This window comes from Nothoprocta perdicaria, unplaced genomic scaffold (genome assembly GCF_003342845.1).
Source record: "Nothoprocta perdicaria isolate Ctin4 unplaced genomic scaffold, notPer1 scaffold_398, whole genome shotgun sequence".
NCBI lineage: Eukaryota > Metazoa > Chordata > Aves > Tinamiformes > Tinamidae > Nothoprocta > Nothoprocta perdicaria.
The window spans coordinates 159,174-180,406 of record NW_020455641.1 but is presented as its reverse complement, the minus strand read 5'-3'; the positions used below and the strand labels follow the sequence as shown (position 1 = coordinate 180,406).

The 21,233-nt window shown below is 50.5% G+C and overlaps 2 protein-coding genes across 2 annotated transcripts; one reads left to right on the top strand and one right to left on the bottom strand.

The window, feature by feature from the left end:
* The first annotated feature begins 2,433 nt into the window (after positions 1–2,433).
* On the top strand, positions 2,434–3,831 carry LOC112952275 (glucagon-1-like). The gene is made up of 4 exons (XM_026045095.1): positions 2,434–2,461; positions 2,902–3,017; positions 3,454–3,615; positions 3,771–3,831. Exons 2-4 carry the CDS (start codon positions 2,917–2,919, stop codon positions 3,829–3,831), a joined length of 324 nt encoding a protein of 107 aa, XP_025900880.1. The 5' UTR covers positions 2,434–2,461; positions 2,902–2,916.
* Positions 3,832–5,910: 2,079 nt separating this feature from the next.
* On the bottom strand, positions 5,911–17,999 carry SLC4A8 (solute carrier family 4 member 8). The gene is made up of 24 exons (XM_026045071.1): positions 17,888–17,999; positions 17,626–17,760; positions 17,227–17,362; positions 16,938–17,098; positions 15,819–16,007; positions 15,631–15,719; positions 15,347–15,504; positions 14,723–14,810; positions 14,041–14,187; positions 13,755–13,846; positions 12,863–13,037; positions 12,572–12,705; positions 11,675–11,920; positions 11,462–11,567; positions 10,480–10,641; positions 9,737–9,850; positions 9,478–9,639; positions 8,662–8,913; positions 7,861–7,929; positions 7,434–7,607; positions 7,189–7,326; positions 6,995–7,095; positions 6,458–6,562; positions 5,911–6,320 (listed from the first exon to the last, which is right to left on the bottom strand). Exons 2-23 carry the CDS (start codon positions 17,729–17,731, stop codon positions 6,475–6,477), a joined length of 3,087 nt encoding a protein of 1,028 aa, XP_025900856.1. The 5' UTR covers positions 17,732–17,760; positions 17,888–17,999; the 3' UTR covers positions 5,911–6,320; positions 6,458–6,474.
* Positions 18,000–21,233: the final 3,234 nt, after the last annotated feature.

The window sequence follows — 21,233 nt, the reverse complement described above, 5'->3', positions numbered from 1 at the left end:
GGGCTTTTGTGCAGCCTCCGCAGGCCTCCCTGTGCACCTGGTTCCAGAGTCCCTCTGGACATTCCCGTGGCCTCCGTCGGCTTCCATGTGCACATGGCCCCGGGGACTCTCTGGGCTTTCATTCGGCCTCCCTGGGCCTCCGTGCGCACTTGGGCCCGAGAGTCCATAGGGCTTTCCTGCAGCCTCCCTCGACTTCCATGCGCATGTCGCTCTGGGAGTCCTCCAGTCTTTCATACATCCTCCTGGGGCCTCCGTGCACGTGTGGCCCCCATGACCATGTGGGCTTTCATGCAGCCTCCCCGGGCTTCTGTATGCTTGTTGCCCTGGGGGCCCTCCGGGCTTTCATGCAGCCTCCCCTGGCCTCCATGCTCACTCTCATCCTGAACCCTGCAGGAAACAGAATTCACAGATTCACAGAATATTTAAGGTTGGAAGGGACCTCTACAGATCATCTAGTCCAACCTTCCTGCTCAAGCAGGCACTCCTACACCATGTGGCACAGGGTGGCATCCAGGCGGGTTTTGAAGACCTCCAGAGTAGGAGACTCCACAACCTCCCTGGGCAGCCTGTTCCACTGCTCTGTCACCCTAACAGTAAAGAAGTTGCTCCTCACCTGGAGACGGAACTTCTTGTGCTTCAGCTTGTGGCCATTACCCCTCGTCCTATCGCTGGCCACCAGTGAGAACATTCCTCCCTGCATTCTCCCTTCCTGAACTTATACATATTAATCATATCCCCTCTGAGCCGTCTCTTCTCCAGAGAAAACAGGCCCAGCTCAAACCTCCTCAACGTCGAAGGTYCAGGAAATTGAATCCTGTGATTCTGGGCTGCTAAAACACCATTGTGAAGACGCCAGTAGGATGTTGCCTCCATGTACCACTCCAGAGCTGCGGGGGCTAGGAATGTGTTTCTCCTCACCTTGCTTTTTTTTGTGTTTATTTGGACGCATATCCCATGCCACCAACTCTCCTGCCTAAAGTGCCTTGAAAGGAGCAAGGAGGAAGCTGAGCAGCCTCCAGTGCTGCAAGAGGGATTGGGCAAAACAGAGTTTTGATCCCGAACCCCACTTGGCTGAGCTGGCGGCAGCACCAGCAGCCCCCTATATCCATTCTCATCTCCATCCCTTACCAGGAGCCTAGAGGTGTCTTCCATCTCCTGGTGGAGGACAACGTGATGAGGCAGAGTGGGGGTAGGCAGATGAAGGCTTCCACCAGCTGCTTGGAACCACCTAAAAAAACAAGTCAAAACTTGAGAAATTTCTTTCTCCCCACCTCATGGAGACCTTCCCCTCGCTAATTGGACAGCAGTAGTCGACCAAGTGATGGGAGGGCAACCATCCTGCCTGTCCTTCTCCAGACTCTGGCTCATTAACCCTGCAGCACCTGGTCTGAGGGCCACTCTTCGCCCTCATTAAGGCTCTTCTCGACTCRTGGTCCGCAGGCATTAATCATGCTATGACAGGGACAGCAGTTACCAAGAGGCTTTGGTGAAACAGTAATAATTACCTAGGAGGTCCCAGAGCAGAAGCCAGTGAGCAGCAGTGCACAAGGAGCTCACATCCCCTCTGTAGGCCAGAGGGGTTCCCCTTGTCCCCAACATCCCTGTGTAAAGGGTGGCCGTGCTCCAACTGGCTGCTTGGGTCTCCCTTTCCCTTGAGCCCAAGCTTGTGCAAAGGGTTGGTTTATCCCCCCCAAAAAAAAAGTGAACGGCAGAGATTTCTTGAGCCAAGAGCATCCCTAGCCCCATGGATGCTGCTCCTATGGTCAGGGCCACTCTGCACATCCCAGATCCACCCCCAAAGCTCAGGAACACTAACATCCCCCACCCTGCTCCGCATGTGCTCCCCAATTTGGGGACAAACGCATGCTTTGCCCAGTGATGCTCATTTAGCCAAGCAGGACACATCCCTCATCTTCACCACTCCCCTGGACCACAGCAGGTGCTTCGGTATCCAAATGCTTCTCTTATTTCATCTTTCTCTTGTGTTTTTTTTTTTTCTCCCAGTCAAAGCAAAGGTGTCAGGGAGAGCCCGGCAGGCACATGGATCACTTGGCAGCAGGAGATGCTTGGTGGCAAGAAGGCCCCAGGTCCCTTGCAAGGCAGGAAGCAGCAGGTCACTTCTGTGGTGGCAGCAACCAAGAAAAGAGACAAGAGAAACAGCAGCAGTGACAAACACCACCCTCAGCACTGAAGACAGGAGCTGCAAAATAAGGCAACAACTATATTTTTATATTTTTTTGCAGCAGTCCCACTTAAAAAAAAAAAAAAAAAAAAGCCCCATGATGATTCATAATGACCCATCCGGCTAAAAACAGGACATCGCTGACCTACCTGTCATCTGTGAGCATCCTGCCATCCTGCTAACGAGCTTAAAAGCGCCAGGAAGGAGCTGGGCTTCGCCACAAGCACCTCCGAGGAGGGAACTGGAACCTGCTTTGGGAAGCGGCTGCCCCAGCTGAAGGTAAGCGCTGGTCCCTGCCACCATCCCAGCAGCTCCGTGGGAATCGGAGTCCAAAAATGATGCAGGAAGGGAGMTGGTTTTTGGGAAAGCTTGCAGAGGTTGAGCTTGGGAGTTTCTGCTTGCCCAGGTTATGCTGCTGATTTGGGAGCATCCTATTTGGGAGCATCCGAGCCCCAAAATGCTAAGCCAGGCAGCAGGGAGAAGAAATACAAACCCATAAACTAAGCGACTCTTCCAAATGCTGGTTTTAGAGGAAATTATTAATGGGGGAAGTTTGTAGGTATCACGCTGAGGTGATGAGACCCAGTGCTTGCAAGTCATTTCTTTGCATGGTGCAAATGCTCTTTGGGGCTGCATACCTTGCACAGAGCAGCAGGGACACGAGCCCCAGGAGAAGTGACCAAGGGCTCTTCCAAGCTGTGACCCTCTCCTTCCTTCAGCTTTGCAGAGCCCAGATGCAAGTGCTGGGGTGGCTGCGGCTAGGGGAGCTGCTGCTGGCCCTGCTGCTGCTGGGGAGCTGCTGTGCACTACCCAAGGACGCAACTGATGCATCCAGGTACGGGGCTGCCTCACTAGGAGGGAAAAAATAAATAAATAAAACACTTATTTTCAAGGGGGGAGGGAGGAAATGATTACAYTGGGGCTGGGGGCAATTTTCTCTTGGAGATACTGCTGGCTTGAGGGGGGAAACGGAGTCAGGAGGTGGCAGGAAAATTGCTAACAGGGTGCCTGAAATAAAGCTCTAGGGGGTCAGGAGGGACACTTGGCACAGGCAGCACACTGCCCAAAGCCAATTCCCAACCCCATCGCGGTGTCCTYGGCATAGCCAACACAGAGCCCCATTCCTCATAAAAATGCATGTTTGGAGAGGGCATCATGGGGCAAGATCTGATGCAACCCCTGTCCGGGTGTTACCACATGGCCTGGGGAGGGTAAAACCAGATTGCAATAGGTTTAATGTGTCCAAAATCCTCTTTTCCTGTGCTGGACAGGCAGCAGGCACTGGAAACTCAGAGCACTCGCAGCATCAGGAGCATCACGGACACTCACAAGCGGCATTCAGAGGGCACCTTCACCAGTGACTTCACTCACTACCTGGACAAGATGAAGGCCAAGGACTTCGTGCACTGGCTCATCAACACCAAGCGCTACAGGTACCACTGGGAAAAGCCAGKTCTCCAACTTCATGGACATGTTTTCCACAGGGAAAAGCACATCAGAGCTTGCCAATGGGCAGTTCTGGTTGGAATCCAATCCCAAAGGGGTTTTTCCCCCCTATTTTCCTCTTTTCCCCACCTCTTTTCCACAGCTCCACCAAGAGGGATCTGCAGGAAGATGCCCGTGGGCTCCGCTTTCCTGGCAGCTGGTGAGTCGGATATAGCCAGCATCATCCACAAGTGCTCAGTACCATTAGAACCATTTTCAATTGATGATTTTAAATATATCTCAGGAAAGCAGCCCTAAAAGGCTGGTCCGGGGGAGCGACTCCGTGATGCTTTCCAGGTTCTAGGTAGATCAAGCCTCCAGGCTCCAGGATCAGATCAAGACGTCAGCATCACAGCAGTCCTGGGATGCTCATCCCCAAGGATTTTCCTGCAAATGACACCATATTAAGTAGTTCCTGGCTCTGCAATGACCTTCCGCGTAGAAGCAGCACTGGGATTTTCCCCCAGTCCACTCCAGCTCTACCCCACGGTCCTGCTATGTGCATTTTTCCCCTAAAATTGTAATAAATCCTGACTGAAAACTGTAGCTCTTCTCTGCTCTCTCTGCCCAAAGTGCCCCTTTTTCTCCTGGCACAGCAAAGGGAGGGGACACACACTTCACCTCTCCCCTTTATATTTTGTAAATCCATGGAATTCAAGAAGTTTTTCCAATGCACAGGGCAACTCTTGGTCTCACTGAGCCACGATGAGCTGTCCCTGCCCCACAACAGCAATGAAGATGAAGGAACCATTGAAAATGATAATAAKTAAACAAGAAAAGTCCCAAATGCAGCAAAATTGCCAGGGTACCGTGATGCAGCCCCTCCGAAACGCAGCATGTGCAAGCAAACGAGTCTCTTCTTTTTGCTTTTTTATTATTGCATTTTTTTTCCCGTTATGGTCAAGGAGTGACAGAGACAACTTGAAGATGGACATGACTTGCCCAGGCGACGCAGGACTGAGTTCTGGGGCATGAGCCCTGCATAAACCCCATTGAAAGCTCGACGATGCACAAGGATTTTTAGCTGGTAAATAACAATCATTCCCCACCTTCACATTTACGTACAACACAAAGCAGCTTCCAAACTAGATTGTCTCTTACCACAAAATAAACATATTTCAGTCTCYAAAGCAAAAATAGTTTCTCTATTTCTACACAGAGAATGCTAGGATGATAAATAGACCAGAAGGAAAAATATATCTTAAAAAATAAAATGAGTTAGAGACCCCATAACTCCTTCTTAAAGGTAGGAGAGCGCTAGGAGTGGTGCTGCATCCCCTAAGCTCATTGCAAGTTCCTACAGGCCACAAGCCTACATAGACACCTCCAACAGGATTAAAACATCCCCCAAATGAGCGCTCCACAYGCCTTTTCATGGGAAGTGAGCAGCAACATCCAGAGACCCAACATGGGTCCAAAAGCAGCATTGCAGCCCCCTTGTGCAGATAKAAGCCAGGCTCGGAGCCCACAGGCATGGGAAGCTCCTTGTCCAGGCTGCAGCTGGAAGAGGGCTCGGAGCAGATCCAGCATCGCAGCACCAACATAAACCGGCATTTACCACCATCCCCCTTACTTATAGCTTATGCCACTTCCCCTCTAATGGTGCAAACCACAGCCAGCTTGCAATACTGCCCTGGTAAAAGCACCTTCTGAGTGTTATTTCTCCCACCCAGCAGTTAGAGCTCCAGAATAGGACAGGCAAACCATTTTTTCCCCTTCCCTTTGCCAGGGAGTTGCAAGAGGGCCTCATGCAAGTGCCATGGGCAAAGAGGGAACAGTTTCCCTTCTTCCTCCTAGCTCTTCTCATGCTGGGAGAAAAGATGCTGTTTGGAAGGGCCAGGAGCAAAAGACCACCCTGAGAGCCCCCAATGACAGAGGGGCCCCGACGGAGGAGGCAGCAGTGTCTGCAAAACCACGTGCAGGGGGGACCTGGTGTCCCCCTGCAGCAAGTCTCACCTGGTCCCGCACATGATCACACAGGGAATTTGCAGCGTGATCCTTTATATTCAATTCAAAGCTCGGGGGAAGAASACAGCACTTGTGCATTTTGCTGGGCCAGAGAAAAGAGAAATGATCCGAAATCGGAGCACAGCAGCAAAGGATCTTCTCTAGCATAACCCAACGGTACAGACACAAACCCTCCCACACCACGAGGGATTGCAAACAACTCCAAACCAGAGCAATAACCTGCTAGGGACAGAGATAGAAAAAAAAAAAAAAAAAAAAACAGAGAATGCATCAAATAGAAAACGGTTTCATACATTCAGAGTTTATATTTGGAAAAAGGGAAAGAGACAAGGTGGGGGGTCAGATATAAAAAATCCAATAGCACTGGATGATTAAGCGGTAGCAGTTCCTCTACCACTACAAAACCAAAACACACACGTAGAGGCTTAACAACACCAAGCTCTCAACTGCGATGTGCACCTTACTTCGCTGCTCTGAAGACACCGAACGCCCAAAGCACAGAGATAGTTGAAAATGTCTGAATGGCTTTAATGGGAATCCAGCTATTGGACGGAAGCAAGTACCGAGGAGGGCTCTGCTCGCTCGCTGTCCTTCTCTTCCACTCGAAGGAGCCCTTTCTGCCCATGCCTTTGTGGTGGCTCATCCCTGAGTCATTTCTCATCCCTCTCCTTCAAAGCCAGAATCCCTAATCAGGAAAAGCGAGAAAGAAACAGAGACAGAGCGTGAATTAGAGGAGGTTACGGCTCTGCTGGCTGCTGCAGGGGGGTCCCCGTGGAGAGGGTATAGTCATATTAACAATGCCGGTCATGCCATTGTTTTTACCTTTTCCCTCCTTTGATTTAGAGCTTTTCCGAGTTCATGCTGAGAGCTTTCCACACGGTTGTTTTAGGCATTTCATCCGAGATGTTAATTTCGGAAGGATCGACCCTGCAATAAATATTTTAGGTAGTAAGTGCCATGATGCAGGATGCGATGCCAAGGGCATTAGCACCTCCTGGTCAGCGCACAGAGGAGCRGCCACAGCAAACACAGCAGCGCAGCTCATGGAATGAAGCTTAACATACACATATAACATACACAGATTCATTGGATTGTAAATTTTACGAATCAAGCTGCCAAACGCCAGCTCTGTAAAGGGTCTTGCAGGCATTCAGCGTTTCAAACCACATTCCCACGCCACTGCTGCTGGTGGACACATGCTTGAGCTCCCCTTTTGTAAGTGTTTTGAGCCCTGCCTGCTGTGTTGCTAGGATGATGCATGTTATTAAATTAAGGGAAAGGGGTCATTAAATTAAGCGAAAGAGTTAAATTCCACTTTGACACTAAGCTGGGGGGTCCTGGCATTCAGAGTAATTTTACCTGTCACTATTATCTTGCTTTGAGACATCCGAGTAGCTGSTTTTGCCCAGCTTCAGCTGGACTGAATTTGCAGCAGCAGCTTCCATCATCTTCTGAGACTCCTGCAACAAAAAAGAACAAAAGTCAAAACTCTGTAACAGGCAGGCTCATAGCCCCAGGGAGATGTGTAGCTCTGAGCTCTCTTCAAATGTTACCTCTTCTTCTTTGGCTTCATTTTTGGCATCCTCCAGTTTCTTCTTCTTGCTTTCTGGCATGAGGTCATCCAGCCAACTGAGCTCGCGCTTTGAGAAGCAGAAATCCATGACCTTCCGTACAAAGACAAGAGCCAAAACCTTCCCAAACAAAGAAGACATAGTTAGGCGAGCCAAATTGTTGTGTCTTGCTCAGGTGCGAGGGCTCTAGTGCTGCAAACGCGCTGCTCTCAGCTGCCAGCTCTCACCATCATGGGAAAGACGATGGCCGCAGGGGACACTTTGATGACCCAGAGCAGAACAAGGCAGGTGAGCTGGATCAAGGTGAAGAGATGTACTTTGCGCAAGGGGACGTGTCGCAGGTAGATGAAGTCTGGCTGGTGTTTCTCCGGCATCCCGAAGAGCTTCAAGCGATCAAAGAACTACAAGATCACAGGGAGATGTTACCCCCTTGGGGCAAAGCACAGAAGGTCCCGCTGTACCCTCACAGACTGAAGCAGGCACAGATGAATCCACCCTCCCAACCCCTCAAGAAATCCCATATTTCATTCTTGTATAAGTTATTTTTCATTGCTTGCCCTCAGAGGTTTTTCCCAAGTCACTGATCAGAAGACTTCATGCTTCCGAGATTAAATGGCAGGGAGTTGACATGCTGTGTGCTATAAAAGCCCAGACCTGAATTCCTCGAAGCGATGATACACCCATGTAGAGAAAGACCCCATAGAGCACAGGCATCGGTATGAACTGCAAAGGAAATGAAAGCATTTAGAAAACAAAAGTTATATTGCCTGCTCAATATTAATAGCTTTTCTACAGCCAATGCCTAAAATTGCCTAAAGTTTTTTCTGTTTCTATGGGGTTTATAGATGTGTCAAGCTTTAGATGTTTTGTACTCAAGTTCAGACTCTACTTCTACTTTCGGGTTAAGTTTCATCAGAAYGCTCTTATTTTTCAGAAAACTGAGAGGGAAATGCTTGGTTTCCACCAGTGTTCTAATATAATCCAAGTACACCAAGTTCCATGGCAGTAGAAAAGTCATTTCTATACATTCCTGCAGCAACACAAAGTGCTGCTTCTTAGCCAGGAGATGAGATTACTTCTGCGGGAAAAATGTGCAAGAAAACCCTTGGGAATTATTGCAATGTGTTTAACTACCAGAAATGGTTGATCCAAGGCAATTTGGGAGTAAATTGCAACCAATAAACTGCTGGTTGTTTGAAAAAGAACAGATGTAGTAGTCTGAATACACTTGATTGTAGCCCATAAACACAGATGGGCTTGAAAGGCRCATGAAGAATGGAGCATCTGTGTCACTTGCTCTCCTCCAGTGCACAAAACTGAGGGCTACAAAACACAACTGAGGCCAGAATCTAACCATGCATCCAGACCTGAGGTTTGATGTTGCCTCCTCCTGTGCCTCACAGTTATTCAGCCCTGAAGCAAAGGGAGTAGTTAGAAGGTTTTACCTCTTCTTACCTTTAATATACCAGTTAAGAAGACGGAACAACCCATGAGCACAAATATCATCAAGCCGGTGACTCTCTGCTCTTGTATGCCCAGAAACCTYGGTTGTTCTCCTGGTGCTGAGGAGCCAGACTCCAACTTGAGGCTGTTCACATGGGTGATGGAGAGGACGGTGGCAGCCACGAACCACGGCAGCCCCATCACAGAGCACACGCCAAGCATCACGGCCACCATGAGRAGATCCAGGTGGTACCCACATCCTTTCTGAGGGAAGCAAAGACAGAGGCAACGTCCCACAACACACACACGACACRGGCACATCAAACCAGGCTCAAAGCAACTTTTGGAAAAATAAAAGAAAAAAATAGAAAAGAATAGCTAGGGTTTGTGCAAGCACCTCTTACGAAAGCCTAGCAAGAGCTCAAAATGGATTTGGGGCTTTTTTATGCAATTCCTACTTTTTAAAAAAGTGCCCTGTTTATTTTTAATTCATAAAAAGTTTCCACTASTTCCAAGTAAGAAAAGATTCAGTTTTCCATGGCAGCGTGGCAAAATGATTTGTTCCTCTAGCTGATGTTGACATTTGAGAAAAAAAACAAAACAAAATAAAACCTATGTTGCTTTAAGATTAGTTTGCTATTCCCAAAAACGKCTCATGCGAGTTCTCTGCAGTTCATTGCAACATGAATGACCTAGGAGAGCATCCCACAGAGCAGATCTGCCCACTGTCACAAGTACTTTTGCTAAGCCCTGGGAATAGCTGTTTCTCCTGGAACCAACAGCCAGGAGTAGGTTGGGGAAGGAGTCACTTCACAGCAGCCCTCTTACCTGAAGCTTGTGCTCCTTCCTGTTCACAATGACAGCAGTGATCTGYTGGTCCATGAAGACCAAGATAGTGCAGAGCAGAGCGGGGATGAACGCTGCCAACACCGTCCACCAAGGGTTGGGTCCTATGGGGTTGATGAGCCACCCACGGTCATCTCTGGTGGGCTATGATAAAGCACAGCAGCAATGTTGCCTCCTGCTTGGCCATTTATCTGGCCACCCTCATCTCCCCCTYCAGCTCTGTCCCAAAACACCCAACTACCTTGAACATATGGGGRACTTGAAGCTTGGGTGATGGGACTCCAATCAGGAAGTCGATAATCACCATGATGACAATGGTGAAGAAAACAGCAAAGTCACTTATGGTGGATCGTACCTGGGGCAAGAAACCTGAGCTGAAAGAGGAATCGCAAACACTGTCACAGAGCTAGGCAGGAGAAGCAGGGGACATAAAGTTAAGCCTAGTCAACAAAATCCCACCGCTCTGAGAACACGCAGCCCAAACCCTCGATTAGATACTGCTGCTGTATTTGCCCCTGCAAGACCTTCAGACAGAAAAAACAGCTTAATGGGGTGGCCAAGTTGTGGCTTTAAGTCAGATCTTAAGAAATCTGCCCCTACATCCACACGCACAGGTAAAAAAGGGAATAAGGCACCATGGCATTGTTTGTTCCCTGTAAGCAAGAAATATGGACTTCTACAAGTTTTATATTTCTTTCAACTTTCCCCTTCAGCACATAACTCATGGAGGGAAGAGAGAATTCTAGAGGATCTAATTTTCTACTGCCCAGCACCTTGAGCAAGAAACGTCCCCTAAGGCAGGTTGCAAGGCAGATGAGAAAATGTTACAATCACTTTACACTTGCAGATTGAGTTTGAGACATCCAAGCTTATGGAGAACTTAGCCATTAAAAGACTGCTCCATTAAGGACTTCCAGGCAAGTGGTGGCAAGCACTACTTTGTGTTCCAGTCGAGTAAGGGACTTGCCACTGTTGTCTACCTACTCTGGTTGGGAAATAGTGGCTGGTTTTAAATGTCTTCAACGAGCCCGACAGGATAAAGGTGGAGAAGAACAGGATGCAGGACCAGAAGAGGACATTGGGTGTGTAGGGGCCATCATGTCCGCAGGCAGGTCCATGAAATTCTCCATGCAAATGCCGACATTCCTGGAGAAACAGAGTGTCAGGACACCACAGCAGTACAYGAGTGGCAAGGAAACCTTGGACTCTTAAGAGTTTTCTAAGGATCATGGTCCCAGACTCARGACCTTGTACTCGTTGCTACTGGCTGAGGTTTCTACTTGATGAGCAATAGCAGCTGAACAAGTTGGACATGCAACACATCAGACTCTGCAGAGCAGCGTGGGCAGGTCAGCCACATCAGGATACGATTCCATAGACCTATGGCACATCCACTGATGTTCACCCATTTGAACAGCAGGAGACCATGGCCACAGAAGACACCACAGCAGAAGGAAGCATCCAGCGGAGGATGCTGGAAACTCTTAGGGATAAATGCAGCGGGAGCAAGGAAGGATAGCTAAGAAAACAGAGATAGGAACAGAGAAGAGACAACTTGTCCCTTTCCAGGGAAGGCCTTGCAGGACCTGGGCAAGACATGATGAGGATGCCCATAAAATTATTGCATCCTACGCACAGGCTCTGCTACCAGCAACCACCATCCCGGTGGCTGCTCATACATGCAAAGTTATGCACGTTCTTACGGATATTGCTGAATAAGAGCCAGGGACCCACATTTATTAGGAATCAATAAAGGAAACCAATTACTGAAAGCGTAAACTCAGGTCCTCCAACTTCCACCAYTTTATCTTGATTTATCACAGCAGCACTAGTACAATTTGAGATATACCAGCACCTTAAGGGCTCTAAGTTTTGTTCCAGATTAACAGCTGTGGAAAAAGTGCTGCAGAAATACGTTATCCCCACGGCTACATTGCAAGGAAAACAGTTTGCTTGTGGCACTTACAGACACTGTGAGGTTTTCCCAAGCAATCGAAGACGCGTTGATCTTGTTGCTCTCCCAGAAGTGCAGGGTCTCATTGGTAGGACCGGCTGGAGCTTCACATTTACAGCTGGGAGGAAAGAAGCCAGGGGAAAGATCAGGGAAAGGCAACAGAACAATTGATCTCTAATTAAAAGGCAGCAGCATCTTAGGGGAGAAAACCCAAGAAGAGCTCACTAGTAGATGGTCAGGAGGTCAAGCTTGCTGTCCACGTGGATGGGGTAGGTCTCCCCTAGCCAAAACAGCTTCTCTAGAGCCTCATAAATGAAGATGATGCAGATGAGGGCGGCGAAGGCCTCTTCGGTGAAGCGGGTGATGTAGCACACCAAGCAGCTGGCGTCTGTGGCCACAAGGACCACGCAGAGGAAGGCGGTCCACAGCCCAATGGACGCCCTCAGCGAGAGATAGGAGAGCGCGTAGTCCCTGCAAGAACAGCAGTGAGGGTATAAAATGCAGTGGGAGACCTGAAGCTTGGAAGCAATTTAGGAATACATCAAAGCTCAGGATAATGAAGCTGGTTTCTGGATGCCCCAGCCAGCCCCAGGGCTGCAGCAAAGGGTGTGGGCCAAGAAGAGGGGAGGCTAATTGCATAATTAGCATTATTTAACGATTACACTGCGTTAACGCCTCCGAGGCTCCCTGAGGTCAGGTTGTGCAAGGTGTCCTGCACACACACAGACGAGCCTGGTGCCTGGTGCTGGCTTGAGCCTGATCATCTAGCACGCGCGCACTGGCTGCAAATGCGTCGGGGCTCAAGCACAGGAATGGTTTTAATCACAACAGGATTGTTAYTCAGGCTTTATCACGTATTGCAGCCATTGCAAAAAACAGATAGTCAAGGAACCTGTGCCTGCAGGCCCTTCGGAAATCAACCACTCTCACAGCATCACTTACTAAAGCAGTAGCATTCCAAAGCACATAATAGAGAGGACAACTTAAATCCTACAATTGCCTCTAAGGGAAAAAAAAAAAAAGAGAGAGAGAGAAACATCTTTTCTGTGTTATCCCCTTCTTTTCCATGCTCTTACAGTGCCCAGCCATAGCACTCTGCTGTGCCAGTGTCGCCAGCCTTACCTGCAGAACTTGTAGAGGATCTTTTCAAATACAAGGACAGGGCCGGTGCTCCCGAGGATGGTGAGAGGCTGGCCGGCAAACAGGGAATACATCACTCCGGTCATGGATGCTCCCAGCAGCGACTCCATGGCGCTCTGTGGGGGGACAGAGRCCCAGGTGAGCAAACCCCAAGCAGGAACAACCGGCTCCATCCAGGGGACGTTCATGGATAAAGCCCCAAGCTAATTCGGGTCAATCAGGTTAGTATTTTTATTTTGGGAAAGGAGCCACTGGCAAACCAATCRCTCTCACTATGTGCCCCTTGGTGGCCTCCCCCAGCAGCCCGCCGAAGGTGATGACAGGGGACATGCAGGCGCAGTAGAGGAAGAGGAAGGATGCCAGGCACTGCAGGCTCAGACCGTCCCGAAAGTCACTCCAGAACCAGGGAGCTTTTCGTTTCACATCCAGGATCAAACCTCCAAAAAGCCTAGAGGGAAAGAAAGAAAAATGAAAGGGGACAACAGCAAGGTGCTCTTTTTACTTCCCCCTACACACACACACAAAGAATAACCCCAGAAACAGAGTGACTTTCAAGCCTACATAGCATTGTCCTCCTTATTTTGCACCCAAGAAAAACCAAGGCATGAAAAAAAAATTCTACCAGCAAACAGAGACCTAAATTAACACCCAACACTCTTTTACTTACTCCTTTGCTTTCTTGAGAGAGAGAGAGAGAGAGAAAGAGAAAAGAGAAAAGAGAAAAGAGAAGGAGAAGGAGAAGGAGAAAGAAGGAGAAGGAGAAGGAGAAGGAGAAGGAGAAGGAGAAGGAGAAGGAGAAGGAGAAGGAGAAGGAGAAGGAGAAGGAGAAGGAGAAGGAGAAGNGGAGAAGGAGAAGGAGAAGGAGAAGGAGAAGGAGAAGGAGAAGGAGAAGGAGAAGGAGAAGGAGAAGGAGAAGGAGAAGGAGAAGGAGAAGGAGAGAGAGCCCAGTTGCCCTGGGAGGAATTTAAAAACCCACTTGCACTCCCAAATCAAGAAAATGTGTGTGCAGTAATGCCTGGATCTCTCATTTGCCACCTGGTCCAGGCAGACTAACCTGCTACTCCACAACCCACTCCCTACAGTGACCAGCTCAAGACACCTGCTCTGAGGGAAGAGGCAGACTCAGATTTTAGGAGGCAGAAAAAAGAACCCTTAAAGTTCGCACCTTCCCGTCCGCTGTAGCTCAGGACCACTGTGTTTTTCAGGTTCACTATGACAAGTGCTGTCATCAAGGGCTCCTGGCATCTTCCTTTTTTTCTGGTGAGGTGGAAATAAGGTAAAGACACATATTATAACTCTTCTGATCTGGATATTTGAGCTGTTTGTGATTTTTTTTTTTTTTTTTTTTTTTTTTTTTTTTTTTTTTTTTTTTTTTTTTTGCATTTACTTTAGACTAAAACCCCTAGTGAAAACACAGCTCCGCTAGCAATGGAAAAAAAAATTGAATCTACCTGTGAAGGGACGTTCTTTGGGGGCTCAATTCTGATCGATGGATCCCACTCTCCAGGCGGCAAGACTGTGACCTGATCTAGGAACTCATCGATGCCAGCCACGAGGTCGCTGCGGTCCTTGGCTTTATAGGCAACATCATGGAAAACCTGAGGACAGAAAGAGACCTAAGCCAATGAGAAGGCAACCCATCTCAGTTCCCTAACAGTAGAATGAGCATTTGGATGAATAAAAGGTTTTTGTTTGTTTGTTCATTTTTTAACCATAAAGCACTTGAACTTCCTGGATATTTTCCTCCAAGGGTAAAAAATCCGCGCATTGTAGCGTCTGTATTCATCTCCTCCACGAGGCTCTCTTCCCCCTTTTGCTTAAAGAGGAGAGGTTTTGCTGGCCCTGGTAATGCCACAAGGACAGCGTGAGACTGGGAAGCCCCAGTGACAAGGACGAGCTGCACGATGTGCCCAGGCTGCCAAAGCTCACCATGGGATTTCAGTTTCTGGCATTTGGGAATGACATGGACCTGAACAGTTGCATTGGAGGGGTCAATGAGGGATGGATTATTTGGAAAGCAGCTAGCAGCAACTAAAGCCAAAGTGCTTCCTCACTACTGCCGAGGCAGAAAGAGGTGGTTTAAATGGAGAAAGCCAAAAAAGACCCGTAGGGATCTCATGCATCTCATCACACCTCATCTGTCATGAGTGTAGCCATGGACCTGCCAATCTCATGGTATTGATGGGCTTTTCCTTCCGGTCCGAGCAAAACAAACAGGAACCTGGGCAAGAAAAAAGAAACAAAACGAGAGAGAGGAACATCCCCTTGCTTGAAAGGCACCCAAAGAAACACCCAGGAGCTCCCAGCCCAACGTGTGTCTCATGATGCAGCCCTGTGCCACGTGCTCTAGGTGACCCTGCGTGAGCAGGGGGGTTGGACTCGATGACCTCTGAGGTCCCTTCCAACCTTCGGCATTCTATGATTCTATGATTCTATGATTCTATGAGAGGTGTCACACAAGGTTCTCCTGAGTTCTAGTAAGGGTGGCATTTGCCGTGCACTGCCTCCTGCAAATGGGATGACTATTGGGGATCCATCAAAACTGACAGCCCTTGGGAAATCTATTGCTGAACCAACTTTGGTGGAAATCAGTCAATGGATTTAAAAAATTACAGCAGGAAAGAGAGAAATGAAGATGAGAGAGGGGTGGGAGAAACACAGACTCCCTCACATTGGCCTCACCTCCTTAGGAAGCCAAACGAACACATGCAACTTGACTTTCTTTCTTTCATAAATAACAAAGCTTCTTTTTCTAACCTTGTTGGGATGGGAACTTCTGTCATGCCGCAGAGCAGAACAGCCGGAGTCAGCCGCGCAAACGCCACAATGGGACGACGAAGGAAATCCAACTCTCCTACAAGAACGTTTGACGCTTCAGCCCCGATAGGAATTTTCTTCATGAAGTGCAGCTCCGCCTGGCCACAATATGCAATTTTCAGGCAATTACCCCCCAAATTAAAGCCCTTGGTTCCCTGCAGTGTTGTCTGCAGCCAACTTTCTCATCTGGCCTTAAAGGAGCAAATAAGCTGCATGCACGTCACCTTGCTTAAATCCATTGGGCTGGTCTCACTGTTTGTCCCATTTTTAGCTTCCATGGCAGCAGGAGGTGGATGGAGAGACAGTGTTTGGGCTGATGGGAAAAGGAAGGACAGTAAGAAAGACAGACAAGGTCAAGCAATCGGGAGCCTTCTCCTAAGCCTATAGATCCTGAAACTGCAGAAACCCGCACCCGGTTTGTCGAGGAGGTGCAGATCCGCCTGCCTCTTGTTCACATCCGCGAAGGAGCGGACGATGGGGAGGAGGTTGTTTCTCTTCTTCTCATTCTGGTGGTGATGCTTCTTCAGAAGGGCTTCCCGCACTTTCATTCGCATGTGTTCATCAAACTCATTGGACTGTTCTTGCTGAGCAAGGATCATATCTGGGCAAAATGAAATGCATCCCACTGGGGTAGAAAAGCCCCAGCTCCAGACCCCTAAAGCCCAAGGGAAAAGGCTGCACTGCTCAATGTAGCTCAACATCAATGCAACCTCATCTAGAAAGAAGTGTTAATAGAGTTCAGCCTTTACAAAGACAACAATAACTCTCCTTAGCGAAAACACCTCATCAAAGTGCATATTCAGCATGCAGCTAATACCATCATTTCCTCTTCTAAATAACACAATTTTCTTGCCCAAGCTGGCCTCACTGCATTACTCTGCAGATTTAACCAGATTATAAACACAGAGTTTCCCTGCGTTTCCATGGCCAATTGGCTTCAATATGCAGAGCCTAGGGAGAAATGTGCTAAGAATGGAACTGACTGCACCAGCTCGTGCAAGGCTTGAATGGAGACCTGCCAATCAAACATAATTTCTATTAAGATGCTTTTTCAATTAACTTCAATTATCTTCCATGCAGAAATACATTCCTTGGTCATCTGCCAGGTAAACTCTGCATTTGCAATGCTTAAATCCTAGACTATAAGGTAAAACTAAACAAAAAAGAAAGATAAGCGAGGGAATTGTTTGTACTATTTAGTTTGCTTAATGATGTTCAGCTCTTCTGCAGGTTGCACATTTCTAAGAGCAGCTTCTTAAGCTCTATATCACACTCCTCCTTGCATGGAGAAAATGCTCCACTCACTTCTCTAGACCCACAAACTGCTTTCAGAAGGATCCCATATTAGTCAGACCAAGACAGCATGGTCAGAGATCCAGAAAACTCATGATTTGAAGCAAAATAGACTCCGCAGTGTCATTTGGTGAGGTGCGGCTAGTGGGTTGGATTCGGGAGCTGCAGGAATGCACAGCACAGGGGTAGGTCAAACCCGGATGCTGCGAATGAGACCATCCGCACCGCCCAGCGCTACCTGCAATCTCTTCGATGCTGTTGGCGCAGATGTCCAGCAGCACCGTGCCGTTGATGATACAGCTGCGCAGCTCAAAGAGGCTGTGCAAGGAGAGCGTGGCCACGTAGGGCTTGCTCCAGCGCTCGCCGCCGTCCTCCACGTCCTCCTCGAACTTGAGCCACCTGCAGTGCGTGAGCAGATAGAGCGTGGCTGCTTTCAGTCTTGCTGCAAAGAGCCCTGCTCCAGGTTGCTGCCCTCCTTTAGCGGATGAGGAATTGGGAGCGGAGGGATGGCAAGAGCCTGGATTTACCTGGCCGTCTCCTTCCACTCCGCTTGCTCGCCCTCTTTCACGCAGATCTCGTCCAGCTCGGTGAATAACTCATGGGGCACGTGCTGCTCATCCTCCTCAGTGCCGAGGATGAACTGCACTCGCTGCGACGGGGTGTCTGGGGGAGGAAGGCAAAGCCCCATCCCATTACCATGCGGTGTTTTAATACGTTACTCTCCCGTGCAAAACAGACATCGGATTTGCTTTAATTCAGCTGGAAATATTTGAGCTGGCTCCTCTCCTAGGAGAGACCTTAAGCCTGGGTGACCCCAAGGAAGAAGCTCCTAAATCTAAAATGCATTTACGTGCACTAAAAACCCCTTGGCTGTAGGGTCTCTTGGCCATCGCAATATCCACGGGGCACAGCGGGATGGCACTCACCGTGATAGCCATGGCCCGCCTGGGCCGAGCCCTTCACCCGCTCCCGCTTCCGATGCTTCTGGCTGTGCGGCCGGTGGTGCCGGTGGCTCTGCCTCACCAAGGGCATCCGCACACCCACGTACAGGGTCCGGTGACCTGCAAAAATAGTGGCATCAGCTCCACGTGGCAGAGCAAGGGATGTTTTGGGGATACAGGGCTGTGGAAATAGGAGCTTTTCCAGGATCTCCATCGACACTAGAGAAAATTGCTGCTGGGGACTCACCTTCCAGCTCTTCCTTCTCATAGTGAATATTGACAACATTGCTCGTTCCTCCCTGGTCGACAACAGCCTCTTCATCGGGTCTCTGTTCAGCAAAGAGAAAAAAGGGAAAAGCGAGGGATGTGCAGGGCTCAAAAAGGGCTTTGTAACCCCACACGGAGCAGCCCGGATCTCCGCTGCACCCGCTCGAATCCTGGAGAAACACGTCTCAGTATGTCCTGCCCTTGGTTTGCAGGCGGGAGCCTCACAGCAAGAAGCTTGTCTTTTCATACCAAAACAAAGCAGTCCCTGGCATGGCCATTTTTGACCATATAATGATTTTTAACACAGTAAATGAGAAGTGAGCAGAACATTTCCAAACGGGAACAATCTCTCTCTCCCGTCTTGTGCAGGATTTGCAAACTGGGCAGGGGAAAGAAAATAGAATCCCCTATTTTTCAGCACAGCAAGCTCCTGGCTGCGGCGGCCCGAGCCTTTGCACGGTGCTGCGGGGCTAGCAAATCCCTGCAGGACTCACTAGATGGCACTTGGCCACCGGGCATCGCCACAGAGGCTCCCCAAAGCCCCGCGCGCCCCAGGCTGCGGCTCGGGCAAAGCCCGGCCTCCGCAGGGAGCACCATTTCTTCCCTTTGGGAAAGCAAACGCGGGAGAATCAAAGCCTTTTCCAGTTGGGAATAGTGTCACTCCAAGAAGCTGGGATTTATTTCCCAGGCTGGCAAGAGCATTTGCACAAAAGAGAAATTCCAGGAGCAAGCAGGCAACATGAGCAAGAGGAACAAAAGCAACCCCTGCTCCCCTAGGCAAAGGGATCCTCACTGCTACACTAATGAAAAGCTCATTATTTCCCATTCACTTCCGAATTAGTCCCTTATCAAAAGTGCGAAGGCGTCCTCAGAGGTGGGAGTTTGCAATCAGCAGGATTCAGGTTTGACAGCAAGTTTGCTGCCACCGTCACGACAACTGGAACTCCGAGCAAAGCTCTGTGCCCAATCCCCAAAATTCAAGTTTTCAGGAGTACAAAATGATGACAAAAGCAGTGAAATCAAATTTTTTACCAAATTCAAGCAGCAGTTAGCTTGGAGACAGCCAAAAGCTCCCAATTCTTCTCCTAAAACCCTCCCATGCACCGCTCAACCCCAGCGCAACCTGCAAGTTAAATGTGCAAGCTCAACCCAGCTGCAGGGCAATCTTGGGGCTCAGAAAGTCAGCGGGATCCCAGGATAGAGGATTCCCAGTAGGAAAAGGCCACCTGGAAGCGAAGGCGGCTGCGTTACCTGCCGGCTCCGCAGCGGCTCCGAGCCCTCGTTGCCCCTGCCCGGCTCGGCTTCGTGCCGCTCGCCGGCCGCCCGAGCTGGCTGAGCCTCCGGCTCACGCATGGGATGGGCTCCGTGGAGCCGGGAGGCTCYGGCCAGGATGGGACAGGCCCACAGCAGGAGTCCTGGTGGAGAGGGCTCAACGGAAACCCCYGGTAGGCCCCTAATTCCGACGGCGCTTGGTTTTATCGGAATCTGAGAATTTGCCTGGTGGTTCCAGGCAGTTATTTAAAGCCACCACCAAGTTGGATGGCTTCGGAAACGCAGTCCTTGATGGCACTGCTGGGAAAATCATGGTGTTTCCCTCTGCATGAGGCCAGGATGCGACTGCACCRTGTCCTGGGCACCATTAGGGGCTGGATCCGGTCACCTGTGTTCAACGCAGGAGACTAGAAAAAGGAGCAGAGAGTTTGCAGAGACGCTGGCACTTCCTTGGGGTCATTTCCCCTCATCAGCTTGGCTGGAGCAGGATGCAAACCACGAGCTGGAGGCACAACGGTAAAACAAAGTAGAAAAATTCAGCTCTGCATACCATGAAATGCATCCTTCCTCCTGCATCCCTCCTCCTGCATCCCTCCTCCTGCCCCTGGAGCTTTGGCCACAGCTTTATTTGCACTCTCGGCCAATCCATCCCTCCCAGGCTGCAAATCCAAGGAACATCCTCCCCTGCAGCGCAGAGCTGAGCAGCCCCAGCTTGGCTGGAAAGGCGACACCGGCTGTAAGCAGAGCCGGCCGGGGAAGGCGACACCGAGAGCTAATGGATAAAATCCCAGCGGCAGCTCCGCTCGGATCCCCGCTGCCTGGTTATTATTTCATGTTACAGAGACAGGAGGGATGAGGGGCTTTGGGCCACAGAGGGCACATGGCCATGGCCCAGGCCGGCACCTTCCCACTTGGAGCATCCCAGCCTGCCCCAGGGTATCCTGAAATCACCGCGAGCTGCTCCACAGGCGGCTGCCTAAGGAAAGGAACCGCTGGGGCCTGTGCCCAGATTTAACTGGAATTATTTTTCCCACACTCTGATGGGAAGCAAGCAGAAGGGTCCCAGCACAGGGCAGCCCCGAGGAGCCCTGAATCCCCCTGGCCTTGTCCAGCTCCATCTTTGACATCTATCAAGACAACGCTATCGACCCCATGCTGAGGCTTTCTGGTCTGTGCTGAGCAGGGTTTCGAGCTCCGGTGCTTTCCTGCTGCTGGCAGGCTTAAAATGGAGGCTCCTGCAGTAGGAGACACCTCCGGAGTCCCCAGACCTGGAAGAACGGGTCACATCCGCGCGCTCTGTGGGTCACATCCGCACTCTCCCTTGCTGCCCCTCCAGCTCGGAGTGCATCCATCCCTTCCCACACCAACAACTGGCATCGAGCACCCCGAGCACATGGGGCCACCACGACCTCCGCTGACGCCAAGGGCATCACGCTGCCATCAGGACGGGTCCATCTCCCRGCATCCCAGGGCTCCGGTCTGCAAAGACCCTGGAGCGCCGGGGCCTCAGCCGCCTCCTGGGAGCACCGAGGACAGCCGACACCTTGTGTTTCCCTAGCGCGTTCCGGTAAAAAAAATAGGGATTTCTCCTCCCCGCTGCCTCCATTCGCACGCTGTGCTGGCGTGGGGGGTCCAGCCTGCATCGCTGCCCCCTTTCCTGGCAATCCCCAGTTTGGGGCCAGCCAACGCGGGGCTGCCGCAGGATGCCAGCCCTGCAGATCCGTGTCCTTCCCGGCATGGTGAGGAGGAGATGCGGAATGGGAAAGGGAGGGCGGGTTGCCGGCTGCGCCCCGGTGCTGGGAGCAGCCGCGCCGGCCCAGGGGGGCCCGTGGCGGTGGGGCCGGTGCGTGTGCGGGTCCCCACSCCGGGTGCCGGCGGGGAGGGCGGCTGCAGCACCGCGGCCCTCGGGTGCCTGCAAGGGGCTGCAGCGACCCGGGCAGCTGAGCCCCTGCCCCGCCCCGGGCCCTGTGCCCCCCGCCGCGCCCACCGCCCTCCGCAGCTCCCCCGCACCTGGTAGCTGAGGAGGCCGCCGGGCTCCCCGCTCCCCGCCGGCA

Bases quoted from the DNA above. Each gene is read 5' to 3' on its own strand.
- LOC112952275 (XM_026045095.1), top strand. From the start codon at position 2,917: ATGCAAGTGCTGGGGTGGCTGCGGCTAGGGGAGCTGCTGCTGGCCCTG. The intron at 3,018-3,453 runs GTACGGGGCTGC...TGTGCTGGACAG, and splicing joins GACGCAACTGATGCATCCAG to GCAGCAGGCACTGGAAACTC. The intron at 3,616-3,770 runs GTACCACTGGGA...TCTTTTCCACAG, and splicing joins ATCAACACCAAGCGCTACAG to CTCCACCAAGAGGGATCTGC.